General features: G+C 43.4%; 1 protein-coding gene across 1 annotated transcript in view; it reads right to left on the bottom strand.

Annotated features, from left to right (window-relative positions):
* The window catches only part of LOC124596371 (short transient receptor potential channel 4-like), a 251,939-nt gene that overhangs the window by 214,778 nt on the left and 17,182 nt on the right, over nt 1-19,979 (bottom strand). Inside the window, exons 2-3 of the mRNA XM_047135486.1 lie at nt 18,779-18,934; nt 3,359-3,687 (exon numbers count right to left, since the gene is read on the bottom strand). Coding sequence (XP_046991442.1) covers nt 3,359-3,687; nt 18,779-18,934 — 485 coding nt within the window. The remainder of the gene's footprint in view (nt 1-3,358; nt 3,688-18,778; nt 18,935-19,979) is intronic.

Raw genomic sequence — 19,979 nt, 5'->3', positions numbered from 1 at the left:
ACTTAGTTGAATTTATGGCCTTTAGATTTGACTGATTTATCGCGTAACCGAAGTTTAACTGACTCATTTTAGCACTCATGTGGATGACCTCACATTTTTCGTTATTTAAGGTCAACTGGCATTTTCGCACCATACAGGTATCTTTTCTAAATCGTTTTGCAATTTGTTTTGATCTTCTGATAACGTTACTAGTCGATAAACGACGGCGTCACCTGCAAACAACCTAAGTGGGCTGCTTAGATTGTCTCCTAAAACGTTTATGTAGATAGAGAACAGCGAAAGGTCCTGTAACACTACCTTGGGGAACGTCAGAAATCACTTCTGTTTTACTCGATGACTTCCGTCAATTACTAGGAACTGTGATCTCTCTGACAGGAAATCACGAATCCAGTCACTTAACTAAGACGATATTCTATAAGTACCCAATTTCACTACAAACCGCTTGTGTGGTACGGTATCAGACTCTCTGTCCGACCAGACCTTGGAAGGCCCAACGGTACCGACTGGCCGCCGTGTCATCCTCAGCCCACAGGCGTCACTGGATGCGGATATGGAGGGGCATGTGGTCAGAACACCGCTGTCCCGGCCGTATGTCAGTTTACGAGACCGGAGTTGCTACTTCTCAATCAAGTGGCTCCTCAGTTTGCCTCACAAGAGCTGAGTGCACCCAGATTGCCAACACCGCTCGGCAGACCGCATGGTCACCCATCCAAGTGCCAGCTTAGCCCAACAATGCTTAAATTCGGTGATCTGACTGGAACCGGTGTTACCACTGGCGCAAGGCCGTTGGCAAATAGAAGGGCTCAGCTGGGATTTGAACTCGGGACCTCCTGCACCCATAGCAGGAATCATACCCCCAGACCACTGAGCCCGTTAGACAGTATCAAAAGGCTTCCCGAAATCCAGAAATACTGAATCCATTTGAAATTCCTTGTCAACAGCACTCAAAACGTCGTGCGAGTAAAGAGCTAGTTGTGTTTCACAAAAATGCTGTCTTCTAAATCTGAGTTGACTGTTTGTCAATAGACCGTTTTCTTCGAGGTAATTCATAATGTTGGAACACAATACATGTTCCAAAATCCTGCTGCATCTCGACTTTAATAATATGGGCCTGTAATTTAGTGCATTATTCTTGCTATCTTTCTTGAATATTGGTGTGACCTATGCAGTTTTCCAGTCTTTGGGTACAAAAACTGACTGCACCTGACAAGATTCGAACCCACAACATCCTGTATGCCAAGATATTATGCTATTCATTATACCACGCAACCTTCACAATTCTCTATTATTCCAATCTCGTGTAGCGCGCGAAAAGAACGAACACATATATCTTTCCGTACGAGTTCTAATTTCCCTTATTTTATCATGGTGATTATTTCTCCCCCATGTAGGTCGGCGCCAACAAAATATTTTCGCATTCGGAGGAGAAACTTGGTGATTGGAATTTCGTGAGAAAGTTCCTCCGCAATGAAAACCGCACCGGCAACAATTTCGCTATTATGGACGGCTACAGAGGCAGCATGGCTCAATATTTCTGTAGGGGACCTCCAACAACTTGTTGAGTCCATGCCACGTCGGGCTGCTTCTCTAAACCGCGCAAAAGGAGGTGTGCCACGATATTAAGAGGTATTCCACGACTTGATGAGCACGAAATAACATTCACAATGTGATCAAAAGTATCGAGACACCCCCAAAAACATACATTTTTTATATTAGGTGCATTGTGCTGCCACCTACTTCCAGGTACTCCATAACAGCGACCTCAGTAGTCATTAGACATTTTGAGAGAGCACAATGGGGCGCTCTGCGGAACTCACGGACTTCGAACGTGGTCAGGTGACTGGGCCTCATTTGTGTCATACGTCTGTACGCGAGAGTTCCACACTCCTAAACATCCCTAGGTCCACTGTTTTCGATGTGATAGTGAAGTGGAATCGTGAAGGGACACTTGCAGCACAAAAGCGTACAGGCCGACCTCGTCTGTTGACTGACAGTTGAAAAGAGTCGTAATGTGTCATAGGGAGACATCTATCCAGACCATCTCACAGGAATTCCATACTGCATCAGGATCCACTGCAGATTCTATGACAGTTAGCCGGGGGGGTGAGAAAAGTTGTATTTCATTTTCGAGCGGCTGCTCATAAGTCACACATCCCGCCGGTAAATGCCAAACGACGCCTCGCTTGGTGCAAGGAGCGTGAAAATGGGACGATTGAATAGTGGAAAAACGTTGTGTGGAGTGACGAATCACGGTACACAATGTGGTGATCCAATGGCAGGCTGTGGGTATGTCGAATGCGCAGTGAGCGTCATCTGCCAGCGTGTGTAGTACCAACAGTAAAATTCGGCGGCGGTGGTGTTTTGGTGCAATCGTGTTTTTCATGGAGGGGGCTTGCACTCCTTGTTGTTTTGCGTGGCACTATCGCAACACAGGCCTACCTTGATGTTTTAAGAATCTTATTGCTTCCGACTGTTGAAGAGCAATTCGGGGATGGCGACTGCATCTTTCAACACGATTGAGCACCTGTTCATAACACACGGCCTGTGGCAGAGTGTTTACACGACAATAACTTCACTGTAATGGACTGGCCTGCACAGAGTCCTGACCTGAATCCTATAGAACACCTTTGGGATGTTTTAGAACGCTACTTTTTGCTAGGCCTCACCGACCGACATCGATACCTCTTCTCAGTGCAGCGCTCCGTGAAGAATGGGCTGCCATTCCCCAAGAAACTTTCCAGCGCCTGAGCGAACGTATGCCAAAGAGAGTAGAAGCTGTCATCAAGGCTAAGGGTGCGCCAACACCACATTTAATTCCAGCATTACCGATGGAGGGCGCCACGAAGCTGTAAGTCATATTCAGCCAGGTGTCCAGATACTTTGTATCATATAGTGTATTTATTTCAACAATCTCGGTGACCAAGTATAGCGCTTTTTCTACATTTTCACCATGAGTGTGCTATGTACACTCTCGCCCTCCAACGTGACATCACCTGTGTTCAGAGGGCTGCATGCATACATACCTGCTCTGGCGAACACTACTACTAACTCGCTAAATCAACCGATCTTAATCGAATAAAAAATTGTGGGACTAATTGGAAAGTGGGTGAAACGAAGCTACGAACATCCCCGCCATTTGGTATTTTTGCGGGATCTAATCGTCGATGCGTTGCTTCAGCTGGAGATGGCACACCTGAAGGAGACTGTGGACTTTGGACTCTGATCCTCCCAGAATTGAAGCCATTGTTAATTCTAGAGGTGTGATGTATCCTGGGGTTTGTTCAGTGTGTTTAAACATTTACTGCAGTGGACAGAAATTGGAACTGGATAGATTAGTGAGCGGGTGAGGTGCACTCACTGGCAAACCTCCTCGCAGTAGCAGTCTGGTGGGTGCGGGGGCTCCAAGCGGTGTCCGCGCTCCAGCAGCATCTCGATGAGCTCGTAGTGACCGCACTGGGCGGCCAGCATCAGCGGCGTCATGTTTTCCGGGAAGTTGGGGCTGTCCAGGCAACCTGCCTGCTCCAGGTCCGGGTTGTCTATGTGCTTGAGCAGCACGTCCAGAATCCGTGGTCGGTTGGAGCGCACCGCATGTAGCAGGCAGTCCCCCACGTTTGCGCCGTGTGAGAGCAGCGCCTCCGTCAGCTCCACCGAGCCGCTCTCCACAGCTTTGTGCAGCGCCGTCGTCCCCTGTCCGCCAGGTATAAGAATCAGTAGGTGCTCATTGTTACAGGTGCTCGCCACTACCCTATTTAACATTCGCATTATCTGATCAAAAGTTTCCAGACACCGCTATGGAACTCAGAATTGAGCACTAGACATCACGAGATGTGGAACCGCCTATACAGGGTGTTACAAAAAGGTACGGCCAAACATTCAGGAAACATTCTTCACACACAAATAAAGAAAAGATGTTAAGTGGACATGTGTCCGGAAACGCTTAATTTCCATGTTAGAGTTCATTTTAGTTTCGTCCGTATGTACTGTACTTCCTCGATTCACCGCCAGTTGGCCCAATTGAAGGAAGGTAATGTTGACTTCGGTGCTTGTGTTGACATGCGACTCACTGCTCTACAGTACTAGCATCAAGCACATCAGTACGTAGCATCAACTGGTTAGTGTTCATCACGAACGTGGTTTTGCAGTCAGTGCAATGTTTACAAATGCGGAGTTGGCAGATGCCCATTTGATGTATGGATTAGCACGGGGCAATAGCCGTGGGGCGGTACGTTTGTATCGAGACAGATTTCCAGAACGAAGGTGTCCCGACAGGAAGACGTTCGAAGCAATTGATCGGCGTCTTAGGGAGCACGGAACATTCCAGCCAATGACTCGCGACTGGAAAAGACCTAGAACGACGAGGACACCTGCAATGGACGAGGCAATTCTTCGTGCAGTTGACGATAACCCTAATGTCAGCGTCAGAGTAGTTGCTGCTGTACAAGGTAACGTTGACCACGTCACTGTATGGAGAGTGCTACGGGTGAACCAGTTGTTTCCGTACCATGTACAGCGTATGTAGGCACTATCAGCAGCTGATTGGCCTCCACGGGTACACTTCTACGAATGGTTCATCCAACAATGTGTCAATCCTCATTTCAGTGCAAATGTTCTCTTTACGGATGAGGCTTCATTCCAACGTAATCAAATTGTAAATTTTCACAATCAACATGTGTGGGCTGACGAGAATCCGCACGCAATTGTGCAATCACGTCATCAACACAGATTTTCTGTGAGCGTTCGGGCAGGCATTGTTGATGATGTCTTGATTGGGCCCCATGTTCTTCCACTTACGCTCAATTGAGCCGTTATCATGATTTCATACGGGATACTCTACCTGTGCTGCTAGAACATGTGCCTTTACAAGTACGACACAACATGTGGTTCATGCACGATGGAGCTCCTGCACATTTCAGTCGAAGTGTTCGTACGCTTCTCAACAACAGATTCGGTGACCGATGGATTGGTAGAGGCGGACCAATTCCATGGCCTCCACGCTCTCCTGACCTCAACCCTCTTCACTTTCATTTATGGGGGCATTTGAAAGCTCTTGTCTACGCAACCCCGGTACCAAATGTAGAGACTCATCGTGCTCGTATTGTGGACGGCTGTGATACAATACGCCATTCTCCAGGGCTGCATCAGCGCATCAGGGATTCCATGCGACGGAGGGTGGATGCATGTATCCTCGCTAACGGAGGACATTTTGAACATTTCCTGTAACAAAGTGTTTGAAGTCACGCTGGTACGTTCTGTTGCTGTGTGTTTCCATTCCATGATTAATGTGATTTGAAGAGAAGTAATAAAATGAGCTCTAACATGGAAAGTAAGCGTTTCCGGACACTTGTCCACATAACATATTTTCTTTCTTATGTGTGTGAGGAATGTTTCCTGAAAGTTTGGCCGTACCTTTTTGTAACACCCTGTATAAAAGGAGGCTGAGAGTTTTTGTTTTGTCGGTAGGGAAGCACCAATAATAGAATTCGCCGGTCAAGAGAATTCAGTGACTTCGTACGTGCACTAGTCATTGGACGTCACCTCAGTAACAGATCCACCAGGAACATTTCAACCCTGTTAAAGCTTCACAAGTCGGCTATTGGTGGTGTGATTATGAAGTGGGAAGCCACAGCTAAACAAGTTCAGGCTGTCTTAATGTACCGATGGCCAGAGATCAAGCATTGAGGAGCGTGGTTGAAAAAAATTGCAGTCCTGCTAGCACAATGACTGTGTCTAGGAAGTTAAACAGGATGGTCGAGCAGATACACATTTCTGTAGTTGATGTTAAGCGACACTTGAGGTGGTGTAAAGAGTGACACCGCTGGACAGTGGACAACTAGAAACGAGTGATTCGGAGTGATGAATCAAACTATACCCTGTGGCAATCCGAGGGAAGGGTTTGGGTTAAGGGGGTTGTAAGAGGTCCATGACTAAAGAAGTTGTTGCCAGCGCACTCGAGCAGATGTAATTTCGATGGATTGCTTACACGCTGCCTGCGATATGTAAGCTATAAGAGAATCTCAGACCAGAGAGCAGTGTTGTCAGCAGTAGGAACTGTGTGTCAGTAGGAGTAAGTTGTAGCTGGGAGTCGTGTCTATGGAGTTGGCCGGACCTGTCGTGGGGAGCGATGGCAGAGCCTGAGCGTTGTAGTATACGGTAAAAGCAGCCTCGCACATATGTACTACTGTTATATCAAGTCCCATGTAAATGTTTTAAAAAATATCTTAATAATAATCTTTCTTATAAAAATTAACTTTCGACAATCATTCATCTCAATTTAAAGAATTTACTAATTTCTCCAATCCATGGTCATTCTGATTATTATAAAGAAAAATCAGTTGTTTCCTATTATACGTGACAAATCTAGCGGCCAGCATTGCACTGGGCTGTACCAGAAAAATTTCTTTTAGGAGCAGATATATACGCGTTATCCGGCGACTTCATTGAGGTAAGAATTTTCAGTTTATTCAGAATTATCTTTCAGGGCCATGATGCAGCACTACTGACGTCCAAAATTTACCAGTTTAGATTCACAGTCAGTTAAGTATTGAAAGCTTATATATGAATCACATTTTTTATTGGGAGTTTATTCAAGTTATTATTGCGAGGTTACGGAATAATAAACTGTTGGGAGGTTGCACTGAATGTGAATGCTATGCGCATTATTTTTTTACTGCTAGGAGGTTACACTAAACGCGAATGTTATATATTATAATTATATTTTTCACTGTTGGGGGGTTACAGGGTGACTGAAGAAATTAACTGCCATCAAGTTGTAGGGCAAACAGTGAAGTAACGAGAAGATCGTGTTACAGTATGGGAATATTTTTCTTGGTTTGGTTGTGGTCCCCTTATTACGCCTAAGAATACGTTAAATGCGGAAGGATATGTAAAGATTTTACAGCATCGAGCACTGCTTATAGCAGAAGAACAGTCCGAGGACAATGATTGTATCAGCATGACAGCGCATCCTGTCATAAAGAAGCGTGTCCGACGCAATAGCTTGTGGACAATAGCATTTCTGAAATGGACTGGCTTGCCCAGAGTCCCAACATGGAACCAGTGGAGCTCTGATTTCAGCTCTTTACGAAGAGTAGGCTACTTTTCATCCACAGATAGTCAGGCACCTCAATAAAAGTGTCTCCTCCACAGATATTCAAACATCTCATTGGAAGTGTCTTCAGAAGAGTGGACACACCCCACGTTAACGTCCGCTAATAAGCGTCCGAACACTTTTGATCAGGTAGTGTACGCTAAGCCTATGTCCATGATTTATGGAGATTCAACAAAAGACCGTGTACACATTTGAAATTTTGGATCAGCATTATGTAGAAAGTCAACCTAATTCTAATCCACTTAATACAGAAATAGAAAGAGTCATGGTACTGTTGGCTTATAGACTCAATGTGTAAGTTCAGAAGCCTGATCAGAATGGATTTTCTTCATCGATGCACAATGGAGAGTTGAATTGTTTCCTGTGTTTATCTGTTGAGCATAGGTAACTGTTAGGCCCGTTTCACACTGGGACACTGGTGACGGTCGCCAGTGATGGTCTCCGGTGACTCTGGTGTACACTTCTGGATCATTGGTGTCCTACACCGCAGGTATTGCCAACTGATTAGTTAGTGAAATGGACTCGCACAGGGGTAGCAACTAAATTTCGCTAGCGTTTCATGATCCGAAAAATAAGGTGCTAAATTTGAAAAAAAAATTACAACTTATCAATTTTGTTTTTCTCATCCATACTCTTCTCATTGAAGTCAGGCACAAACTCCGTTATAGTTTCTTGCCACGCATTCGTTTTCATTACTTTGTTACTACAGTCACCGCTTTTCGCATCCCAAATAGCGGGACGACTTTCTACTTCACTTACAAAATCTTCCGTGTTAATCAAATCTAAACTCATGGCTAGAATGTGTACAGTATAATGTACAATGAATGTTCCGCGTCTCTGTCTCAGAAATGACTGCCTGTCGCTTGGCAAACCTGCAGCGCTGTGTCTGTGATCTGTGTCCCAGTGCAGACACTCCAATGCAAACTAATGCATGTTCAAATGGCTCTGAGCACTATGGGACTTAACATCTATGGTCATCAGTCCCCTAGAACTTAGAACTACTTAAACCTAACTATCCTAAGGACATCACACAACACCCAGTCATCACGAGACTAATGCATGTCGGGCGGTGACTGCTGTGAACACAGTGACCTTGTCCGTCACATGTGGCGAGGGTGAGTCACTGCTGGGTCACAGTGGCTCGGCGAGACAGTGTAGTGTCCCGGTGTGAATGCTCCAGTTCAAACGAATGTATCTCTGTCGGTGACCGACGCTGGTCACCAGTGTCCAAGTGTGAAACAGGCCTAATGGGTGTATTATAACGTGGTGTAATGTTTGTAGTTTATGTAGTCGAGAGAAGAGAGAGAGAGCGGAACTCTCCGCGAAAATATAGCTTACTCCTCCAAAATAAAACCAAGGTTGTTACCGAGCTTAACGACCTCATTCGACAGTGCCGTATAGCCTCAGTGCATGAGACACAGCGGAGAGGTTTGAAATTTAAACCGGATATTGGCTCAATGTCCAGCAATAAGGAATTTTACCCCACCGTCACTCCGTTTGTCGGCCAAATACTGGCGATAGACACTTCTTCTGACACTAACAATAAGTTTAGAACTGGCTACCTCTGAGTCATGCGCTTCTGTATGGCGTGCCTTTGCAACCCTAGCTACGGAGGTGGGGGCTGAAACAATGGTTTTCCAACCGCCAAGCCTGGAAGATGATCGTAATCTCATGGTTACGTGATATACTGTAGCACAGTGTCAGTCCCACTTACTTGCGAGTTACCTTAGTTGGAGTAATAACGTTCCAGAAACATTGTTCTAACATCAAGATGGCGCGCAGTTCGAAAATAACCACCACAGCTTTAATGTCCACACAAATGGAAATACTTGAAAGCTGTCCGCCTCCGTAGCGGTACCGTTACCGCCTACCACGCAAGGGGGCCCGGGTTCGATTCCCAGCAGGGGATTGGGTGTTGTGTCCATCACTATTTTCATCATCATTGACACGCAAGTCGCCGAAGTGGCGCCAATTAAAAAGACTTGCAATACGGCAGCTGAACCCCAAAGTGATCACAACCATAGGTGGAAGCATAAGCGGCCGAAGACACTACTAGCTAGGGCATAACCACATACGGCAAGCTAACATAACCAACAAGCGACAAACGTCGGCAAGCCCCTGCATATCAGCAACGTTGATTGGATATGCCAGCTGCTATTAAAGTCGACCAACAGGCTACAGCAGGGAAACCGACGAGCTTGCCCCGTGACGCACAAATCGCCAACGTCACCCCACACTGTGCATCTGATATATGACCTGTCGGACACAAAACAATGATAACCTAACTGTTACAGGTATGCTGGCGCTGACCGAGAGATCAACACCGGCATCCACCGAATAACAGCACCGCACAACGTCAAAGGCACCGACATGCATGGTACCCACTACTAACAAAACCTACCCTTGCATGAACTGTCGCAGGCAGTAAGACATCCGCTACTGTTCTTACTACCCGACCTAACTATCGCAGAGGTTTTTTTTCCCTTGGCTCTTGCCTTGGCACTTTTTATTCCTCCGCCCTTCAAACCGCTACCCTTCGTTCGACATTCGACCAATCTATCTCCAGGTGAGCGCGTATTAACCTTAACCAGACGTACGCAAACATCGCAGCACCCACACCCTGCGACACCTCACTTTAGTGAAAACTAACCCTTACGCAGAGATGGCAGTAGACCTTTTGAGTTGGCCATCATGCCGGTGTGGGCGTGGAGGGGCTCCACCTCCTATTAAAAAAAAAAAAAAAAAAAAGGTCTGAACCCCGAAGGGGATATCCCGGCCAATAAATGCCATACGATAATTTCATTTTACTTGAAAGCTTGTATCGGTACTATGTAGCTAAGCCAATTAGATCCAAATCGTACTAAATCAACGATTTGCGTTGTCAAGTTTGTAATCAGCAAGCCTCAAGGAAGCTGACAATCTCTTGACGAGCACTGTACCAACTCAACTTACTCGGAAGTGGAACCTAGTCAAATTCTAACTTTTCAGAAACATTTTTGCAACATCGGTATCAGTGAAGGTGAATAACATAGTTTGGGAAGTAACCAGTACAAATTTGGGGGTCCAACCACCCGTTGTCAAAACTACAACCTTAGCAATGTGTTTCTTCACTAGGAGTGTGCCATCCCGTGTGGTATAGACAGCATGTATCAAGAGTCGACTGCGCCCAAAATAGAAGCTACTAAGTGACAGCTGACTGCCTCCCACGAACCCCAACTAAAAACTTTTCTTACCTGACTAGCAATGCACCACCCCAATTAGAAAGGAGAGGCAGCCTACTAGGAGAGACCCAACGATCTACTTCCACATGACACCCACTTCACGTCACTCAAACAGCCCGTCCACGACCATATCACAGCCTCATCTCGACTGGAGATATCAATAAAATCCAACAACAGAAGAGCTCACAGCTGGAACACAGAGAGTTGGGTCACGCGGAAACCTCTGAGCTGGTTTTGGGCTGGTGTTGTAACGAAACTCTGTGTAGCTGGGACATACTAATTTATTATTTAGCAGTTAACAATGAAATATTTATGACTTTGGCTATGAATGTTGTAATATAGTAAATAATAATAATAATAATACACAAAGCAGTCACTCATATAAATACGTCGGCTACACCATTGCAATTTCATAACCACTTCTACAACCCTTTAGACCACATAACATCAACAGATACGAAGAAAGTAAAATTGGAAAAAGAAAACCCTACATGGCAAGCACACGTATCATCTAACACAGCCACACATCGATCAAGACGCATCCAACACATGGCTAAGAACAGGCAATATATACAGTGAGACGGAAGGATTCATGATTGCAATACAGGATCAAACAATAAACACCAGATATTACAGCAAGCATATTGTTATAGATCCCAATACCACAACAGATAAATGCAGACTTTGCAAACAACAAATAGAAACAGTAGATCACATGACAAGCGGATGTACAATACTAGCAAATACAGAATACACCAGAAGACATGACAATGTAGCAAAAATAATACATCAACAACTTGCCATATAACATAAACTAATAAAACAACACGTTCCCACATATAAGAATGCACCACAAAATGTACTGGAGAATGATGAATACAAATTACACCGGAACAGAACCACTATAACAGATAAAACAACACCACATAACAAACCTGACATCATACTCGCCAATAAAAAGAAGAAATTAACACAACTAATTGAAATATCCATACCCAATACAACAAATATACAGAAGAAAACAGGAGAAAAAAATTGAAGAATACATCCAACTGGCTAAGGAAGTCAAGGACATGTGGCATCAGGATAAAGTTGACATTATACCAATTATACAATCAACTACAGGAGTCATACCACACAATATCCACCAGTACATCAACGCAATACAGCTACATCCAAACGTATATATACAACTACAGAAATCTGTAATTATTGATACATGTTCAATTACCCGAAAGATCCTTAATGCAATGTAACATATACCGTACACTTAAAAGGAAGTCACGCTTGATCAAGATCCGCGTCACTTTCCATTTTTAAGCAGACATAACGTCTAAGAAATTAAAGAAATAATAGTAATAACTGCTACAGGCAAACAAACACCTTGGGATATAAACAATAAGAATGTAATTGTAAGGCTGTATTGGTTAATAAACTGCTTGATAAAAATATTTTCGTCGTCTACGAGATATCATGTTAAGTGGAATGAAACCGTTTATACGAATACTACAGAGAATACCAAGAAAAATGTGGCATACACATATTACAATGCAAAAATATCTCGATGCATTGGAGTTTCTTGTCCACTGTGACAAAGAGATTACCTACACCGGCGCGCGTAGTGGCCGCGCAGTTTGAGGCGCCATGTCACGGGTTGCTCGGCCCCTCCCGACGGAGTTTCGAGTTCTCCCTCGGGCATGGGTGATGTGTTGTTTTTAGCATAAGTTAGTTTCAGTAGTGTGTAAGTTTAGGAACCGATGACCTAAGCTGTTTGTTTCCTTAGGATTTCACACATTTGAACATCTTGAACATCACCTACACTTCCGGTTAGCCTATTCTTTCTATATACACTTAGATGTACCCTAAAAATTCACTACTATCAATTTCAGTTTTTAACCAGCTTTCGGTACCTAGTGTTACGTGAGCTCCACTGGCTTTTAGGAACGTTTCAAACTTTGGTGGTTTGTTGTTACGGCATTTGATCACCAGGATTTTAGCAACCTCGTCTGAGGACGGCATTTCTTTTGACCTTGCGCTAATACTACAGGGTCTGCTACAGCTATCATAATCTAGAGTGGATGGAGACTCATCTAATCTACAAAATCCTTAAGTGCACCCCATACACAATCAGCTGTCTGGGTAGCAGCCTATGATGTGTAGGAGACCCTACAGTTGTGAACACTATGTGGCAAGTCTAGGAAGCCGCAGACTAACTTATCACAGGACCTTTGAAATCACTGGTTCATGCCTCCGCTCGACTCAGTTCTAGGGACAATGCTGCAAAATTTGAACTTCTTTGAAATTCCATGACTAAGGACGGTCTTTTCAATATTCTTTGTCAGTCGCTGGAATGACCCAATCTTAACCTTGGAGTCCAGACAACAGGTTTCTTCCAAACAGCACACTCTGTTACCTCAGTGGCTGCCGGAACAGCCTCATTAATGTGTTGAATCAGGCTTCAGGACGTATGTACTAAGCGCATACGGTGGTCGTTACCGTTCCTTGCTGTCATTACCCTAAGGGGTACCTTTGTTCGTCACATATTTCAACTGTTGACGATTGGCGGACCGCTGCCATTGTGCGGTTACTTTCACCTGCCGGGGGATATAGAAGGTTTCCAAAAAGTGAAGTGAGTCTCACTGGCTCAGTTTTAGTTATGGTGAAAGGTAGCACATCATACACTGATGAGACGAAACGTTACGACCATGTGCTTAATAGCTTGTTTGTCTGCCTTTGGAACGAAGTGCCTCACTAATTCTGCGTATCATGGATCCGACAGTTTGTTGGTGGCTTTCTGGAGGTTTGTGGCATTAGATGTCTATGCACGGATCATGTAATTCACACAAAAAACGGGCCGCTGATTTGGGTAAGCTGTGATGACGCTCGATAGCGACCCAAACGAGTTCTATGGGATTTCTATGGGCGAATTTGGGCGCCGAGACATCAACGTGAGATCACTATAAAGCTCCTCAAACCAGTGTAGCACGGTTTTGGCTTCGAGACACGGACAATTATACTGCTGAAAGATGACATCGCTGTCGGGGAAGACATCAAGCATGAAAGGATGCAGGTGTGTCGCAGCTGTCAGCGTGTCTTCGATTACTACCATAGGTGCCATGCAACGCAGGAGAATGTCTCCCACAGCATAATACTGCTCACAGCAGAGTGCGTCCGTGGCGTGCTGAACGTTTCGAGCCGCTCTTCACCTCGATGACGGCGTTTGTGTAGACGACCGTTGACACCCAGTGTAGCAAAAATGTGATTCTCTCGAAGAGCTGACACTTTTCCTCTGATCGACGGTCGAATCCTAATGGTCCCGTGCCCACTGCGATGTAGTTGGCGATGTCGTGGGGTCAACATATGAATACGTAGAGGGGGTTTGCTGCGGTGCTCCATGTTCAACAACGTACGATGAACGGTGTGCTCTGGAACACTTGTGTATAGACCAGCATTGTGCTCTTTCGGCAAAGATGCCACAGATCATCTATCCCACTTTACACAGCAGACAGGCCCCCGAAATGCACTTTCTGTGAAGAGACGTGTACTACCAACCAACCATTTAGCGCCTAGTGTTTGCTTCACTGTCCTTCTACCTCGAAAGAGGTGAATAATCCGAACAATGTCAAAGTCGCTTATCTCAATGTATTTTCCCATTTGCAGCCCATATCTTGGCCTGTTTGATCCCCCGTCCTGTCTGCTCCGGTTACAAGCTTTTGTTACCGCTTCAAGTGCCCGCAACGCCACCAGATGGAATCCAACGTCGCTGTGGGCAGTAGTCGTAAGTTTTGGCTGTTCAGTGTAGTTGTTATCCAGTGGGATGGGAGCAATAGCCTGAGTTCCCCATTACCACTGCCTCCCATGTACAGGGTCTGTAGACCTACTACTAATATAACACTGGTGATAGATTCTGTTCTTCCCACAGAGGAAAAAGTATCCAGGGTAGAGGATGGAACTTGAGGTACCTTTGCTATCTATGGTACACGCCTCTTGGCAGTGTGGTATTTATATGCCCATGTCGACCCACATTTCACTAAATTTCATCATACGGTGTAGAAAGGCTTCAGGTGCTATACAGCAGTAAGCAGTCAGGATCGGTACCAATCCCCATCCTATAAAACGACAGATGGTCACGGAGCGTGAGAACGGAACGTGAGAAGGACCCGTGTCATACTGGAGCAGACAGAGAATCCGGCGATTCACACTGCTAGGCTTGGCTGCAAACGCAAAATTTTGTTTCATAATGTTAACTGTTTCAATGTTTACATACGACACCAAATAGACTATAGACATTATCCACACTGACAGCATCCTAGTCACGATATCATTACCTTCGAAATAAAGCTTATCTTTTAATTAGAATTTTATTTAAGACTGTCAGTCATTGTCCGATTAGACAGACCAGTGAAGAACACGCCCTATGCAGTTAGTTGTGAAACCCTGAACCTAGCTCACTAGGCAGCCTCGAACTAATTTCTGGAGAGGTACCACATATGTGCAGTTGACTGAATATGTTTTGGTGTAAAAGTGAGTTAGTGAGTTTAGAAGTGCCTCGGAAATCGTTTATATGCAAATTCGCGAGTGTCAGACTTCAAAGTGTCATTATATTTGTGGGAAGACAATTTTATGGACTTGAAATAGTGCTCGATATGTGATGGCTAGAATTCGCGGACGAGACTGTCCCTAAAGCTTGTTTTTTCCTTGATTTTTCTATTAAAACACAAGGTGGCATCCCATTATTTCGAGACTGTGATGATAATAGCGCTGAGATTTTCCTGCTTGCCATTTCATTATTCACAGTCGACTGTATGCTCGTACGTAGCCACGACCGGCGGAAAGAAGCCCAGTTGGGACATCGAGACAACTTTACAAGACATGTGGTAAGTAAATCTTCAGGCAGTCAGTTAGGAAACTGTCAAGTATGCTGGACTTTCTCTTCACGAGTTAGTCAACGTAGTCCTTCACATGCAACAATTCGCAGGAACAGGTTGGCCGTTGGCATATTCAGCACAATAATGTGACACAGCAGGAACCCTCCTTATGTCACACTAATTAATTAATTAGTTAAGTAGTGGGGTAAAATTTATCCAGAAGGGATTTGCTATAGTAACTCTCTGAACACACCATTCGTAACAGCTTTCAATCGTATGACAACAATCAGGGCGATTTACAGCTTCTTATGAAAAGCAGCCAACTTGTCCCTGCCTGAGAACAGCGTTCACAATGAGGCTGAATTGCGGTTGACGCAGTTTTATAGAACAGTAAGCAGTTAACTTTAAACAAGCTTGCTCATTCTGTTTCAATTTCTGCGTCTGTTATGCTACAAGAATTATAAGTGCTTTTAAGAACGGTAGCGATTAGCCGCCAACAAAGAGATTTCTGTCATGAGAATGGAGAAACAAGTTATAAAATTCACTGATTCGCTGAAGTTACTTGCCACTTTTTGAGGTTATGGTCACTAACAAACTCAACGTAACAAACACCAAAATAGTTGAAATTTAGGACAACTCAGACAAGATACAGTGCTGCCGAAAGGGAAAACTAAATGGAACACCATTAGATAGTTATAAAATACGTCACAGAAAATATATTAAGCATGAAACTCGTAACTTCCGAAAATTCTTAGTGTTATACCTTTATTCACACAGATATAAACTGCAATTTGGTGTTACTGATTCTTGAACTAAATTAAACCAATGGCATGATACGAAATACGTTTTTCACGACACTTAGAAAATACAGTGTACATATAAAGAAAAAGCAGTCAAGAGTCTTGGTACAACACGAAAAACTTTAGGAAATAGGTTTTCAAAGCGAATTTATGTCACAAATATGAATTTACTGGGACGCTAAGGAAATACCGGAAATCGGCTCATGTATGAAACTAAACATGCGAAGTGCATACATTTTGCAACTGACAGATTAAGTGGCCCCTCCTATAATACAATGGCAAAGATGAACACTGTAGCATTAGTCTGTTCCATAAAAAACAACAAAAATCGTGGAGAAGAATAAAGCATTTCTTCCATATGAGGCGGATAATAATGCTGATTTGGAATGAAGAGGGAAAACAAAGTCAAGAAGAAATTTTATTTGCTCTGACAAACAGTTTCTAGAGTATTGTTGACTGGAAGTTTACCTGCTGCATGAAGATAATAGGCCACCACACATAATGGTTGAGGACTAAAATAAAACAGACATATATTTAATTTTTTATCTTGTATTCGTTATTGTACACGTATATGTTGTACAATAGTACAATAGTACTGTCGAGAGATTCCGTTTACGCTTTACATAACTGAGCAGTGTGTGCAGCACGGACAAGTAAGTGATTTGTAGAAAATGCGACAATACTCTTCAAGATGTGTATTAGAGAACCACTGCAAAGGGAAGCAAGAATAAGATTTAAAGTCCCGTCCATGATGTGTTTATTAGAGTCAGATTTGTCGAGGATGGGGAAGGAAACTGGTCGTTTCTTTTCGAAGGAACCAGCCCTGCATTTATCTTAATTAATTCAGTGGAACAATTGAAATCTTAATTAACGATGGCTGGAAGTGCGATTGACTCAGGAATATGAGTCGAATATTTAAGTTACAGCGTCACCTCGCTCAGCAGAATGAGTGTGTACGGGAATGAAGCTGAATGGTATGTTGTTGGCCTCGATGCTTGGGTCGGATAAACTATCAATAGATAATAGAAGTGGATTTTCTTAATAATATGTTGTTGTTGTTGTGGTCTTCAGTCCTGAGACTGGTTTGATGCAGCTCTCCATGCTACTCTATCCTGTGCAAGCTTCTTCATCTCTCAGTACCTACTGCAACCTACATCCTTCTGTATCTGCTTAGTGTATTCATCTCTTGGTCTCCCTTTACAATGTTTACCCCCCACACTGCCCTCCAATACTAAATTGGTGATCCCTTGATGCCTCAGAACATGTCCTACCAACCGATCACTTCTTCTAGTCAAGTTGTGCCACAAACTCCTCCCCAATTCTATTCAATACCTCCTCATGTAGATCTACCCATCTAATCTTCAGCATTATTTTGTAGCACCATATTTCGAAAGCTTCTATTCTCTTCTTGTCTAAACTATTTGTCGTCGACGTCTCACTTCCATACATGGCTACACTCCATACAAATACTTTCAGAAACGACTTCCTAACATTTAAATCTATACTCGATGTTAACAAATTTTTCTTCTTCAGAAACCCTTTCCTTGCCATTGCCAGTCTACATTTTATATCCTCTCTACTTCGACCAACATCAGTTATTTTGCTCCCCAAATAGCAAAACTGGACGAAGGTGGAAGAGGGGGAATGGTGGAAAGACAGAACACGATGGAGAGGCTTGTGTTCCCGACAGACCCAGCCAGTGGCTGGAAACTGTCCAAGATGATGATGATGATAGCAAAACTCATTTACTACTTTAAGTATCTCATTTCCTAATCTAATTCCCTCAGCATCACCCGACTTAATTCGACTACATTCCATTATCCTCGTTTTGCTTTTGTTGATATTCATCTTATACCCTCTTTTAAAGACACTGTCCATTCCATTCAACTGCTCTACCAGGTCCTTTGCTGTCTCTGACAGAATTACAATGTCATCAGCGAACCTCAAAGTTTTTATTTCTTCTCCATGGATTTTAATTCCTACTCCTAATTTTTCTTTTGTTTCCTTTACTGCTTGCTCAATATACAGATCGAATAACATCGGGGAGAGGCTACAACCCTGTCTCACTCCCTTGCCAACCACTGGTTCCCTTTCATGTCCCTCGATTCTTATAACTGCCATCTGGTTTCTGTACAAATTGTAAATAGCCTTTCGCTCCCTGTATTTTACTCCTGCCACCTTCAGAATTTGAAAGAGAGTATTCCAGTCAACATTGTCAAAAGCTTTCTCTAAGTCTACAAATGCTAGAAACGTAGGTTTGCTTTTCCTTAATCTAGCTTCTAAGATAAGTCGTAGGGTCAGTATTGCCTCACGAGTAATATGCTTCTTGATTCTTGGTCGGTGCCTTTTCTCAAGTCTCTGAGCCCTGTTACAATACTGCTATTATTTGTATTATTTGTATCCAGGTGGAAGGACGATGTCTTTCCTATCGTGAATGGCTTAAGGGGCCCTTCAATAAATTCTGATTAGAAATGTAATTTACACCAAGACGACAGGGTCACAAAGATAAAGACGATGTCATTAGCTCCAAAAATGAGAAACTAGGTACACTAAATGCATAAATTCTCAGTTTGCAAATTCTGAACAAGATCGCGGACATTCACGTCTAAAATCGACACGAACAACAATCCTCGACTATAGTTTCAGTGGCTGTCCTAATAACTTTCCTCACTTAGTGCAATGCAATGCATCTATACAGCCTATGGAAGTGCTGATACGAACTACAGTAGTGAAGCAGAAAGTTATTTCTGAAGGCTAAGCGACAGCGGCCGCTGAGCATACCTGGAAGTTCTTGCAGTTGATGTTAAATCCAGAGTGACTGCGCAGGAATTGCTGCACAGCTCCGACATCGCCCGCGTCGATCAGATTGAAGAACTCGCGCTCACTCTGCTCTAGGGACGGCAGTATGATACTCCGGCGCGGCTCCTCGGCAGCTCGCTGCAAACAGACCACAAGCACGTACCAGGAAATTCCTAGTTCCATCATGGCCAGTGTAAATCTTCATCAATGGAAAAATGCTTAATGAAATCGTAGAAGCACCTTGTGAAGACATCGTTATTTTGCGATAGATGTATATATTTATCTTGTTTTTTTTTCGTCTGTTCATATATGTTTGATGTTGTAGCGCATTTTTCTTTTGTCCTGTAATACAGAGATAAAAGTTGTTTTCTAGATGTAATATGTAACTGGAAATTATTTCTTTTTTGTAAGTAGATAAATATGTTTAGAGTTTATTGATTGTGGAAAGCTTTAATTTTTGTTTGTTTATCGTTTACTGTAATAAGTTTGGTAGAAAATAGTTGTGTAAAGATATATGTAATTTACTTTGATGTTGTAAAAACTGTGGGCGAGAGTATTGAGAGAGAGAGAGAGAGAGAGAGAGTAATATCGATAGTCGATCCAACAAAGCGGGGGTGTGTGTTGTTGGGTAGTTAGAGAGGAGGACACATGTTTTACTGTGGGAGTCGTGACTTTTACGAGCTGGTGAAGATTGAGTTTAGTGGCAAGCGATGTACGTTTTTAATGACTGTTTCATACCAGGACGTGATATGATAATAGTGAGTGTAGAAACTGGGCGAAGAAAATACTGAGACTGTGCCGTGAAACGAAGTAACTATGACAATGCAACGGTATTGTAGGTCTGTGTCTGTGAATTAAACTGCACTTGTATTTTGACTGTGTTTTCGTTCACTCAATGCCATGACAATTGTCAAGAAACTTTGCCCATAAATGTGAATGAAGTTGCGAATTTGTTAAATGTGCTCAACCTATGTAGTATCGATATAACATATTCTTTGTAAGTCTGCTTTTGAGACCACAGATATTAGTCAGTGAGGTTATATATATATATATAGTCAGTGAGGTTATATATATATATATATATAACCTCACTGACTAATATCTGTGGTCTCAAAAGCAGACTTACAAAGAATATGTTATATCGATACTACATAGGTTGAGCACATTTAACAAATTCGCAACT

This window comes from Schistocerca americana, chromosome 1 (assembly GCF_021461395.2).
Source record: "Schistocerca americana isolate TAMUIC-IGC-003095 chromosome 1, iqSchAmer2.1, whole genome shotgun sequence".
Taxonomy (NCBI): Eukaryota; Metazoa; Arthropoda; class Insecta; order Orthoptera; family Acrididae; genus Schistocerca; species Schistocerca americana.
Note: the sequence above shows the minus strand (reverse complement) of the source record. Positions and strands in the feature narration are given on the sequence as shown.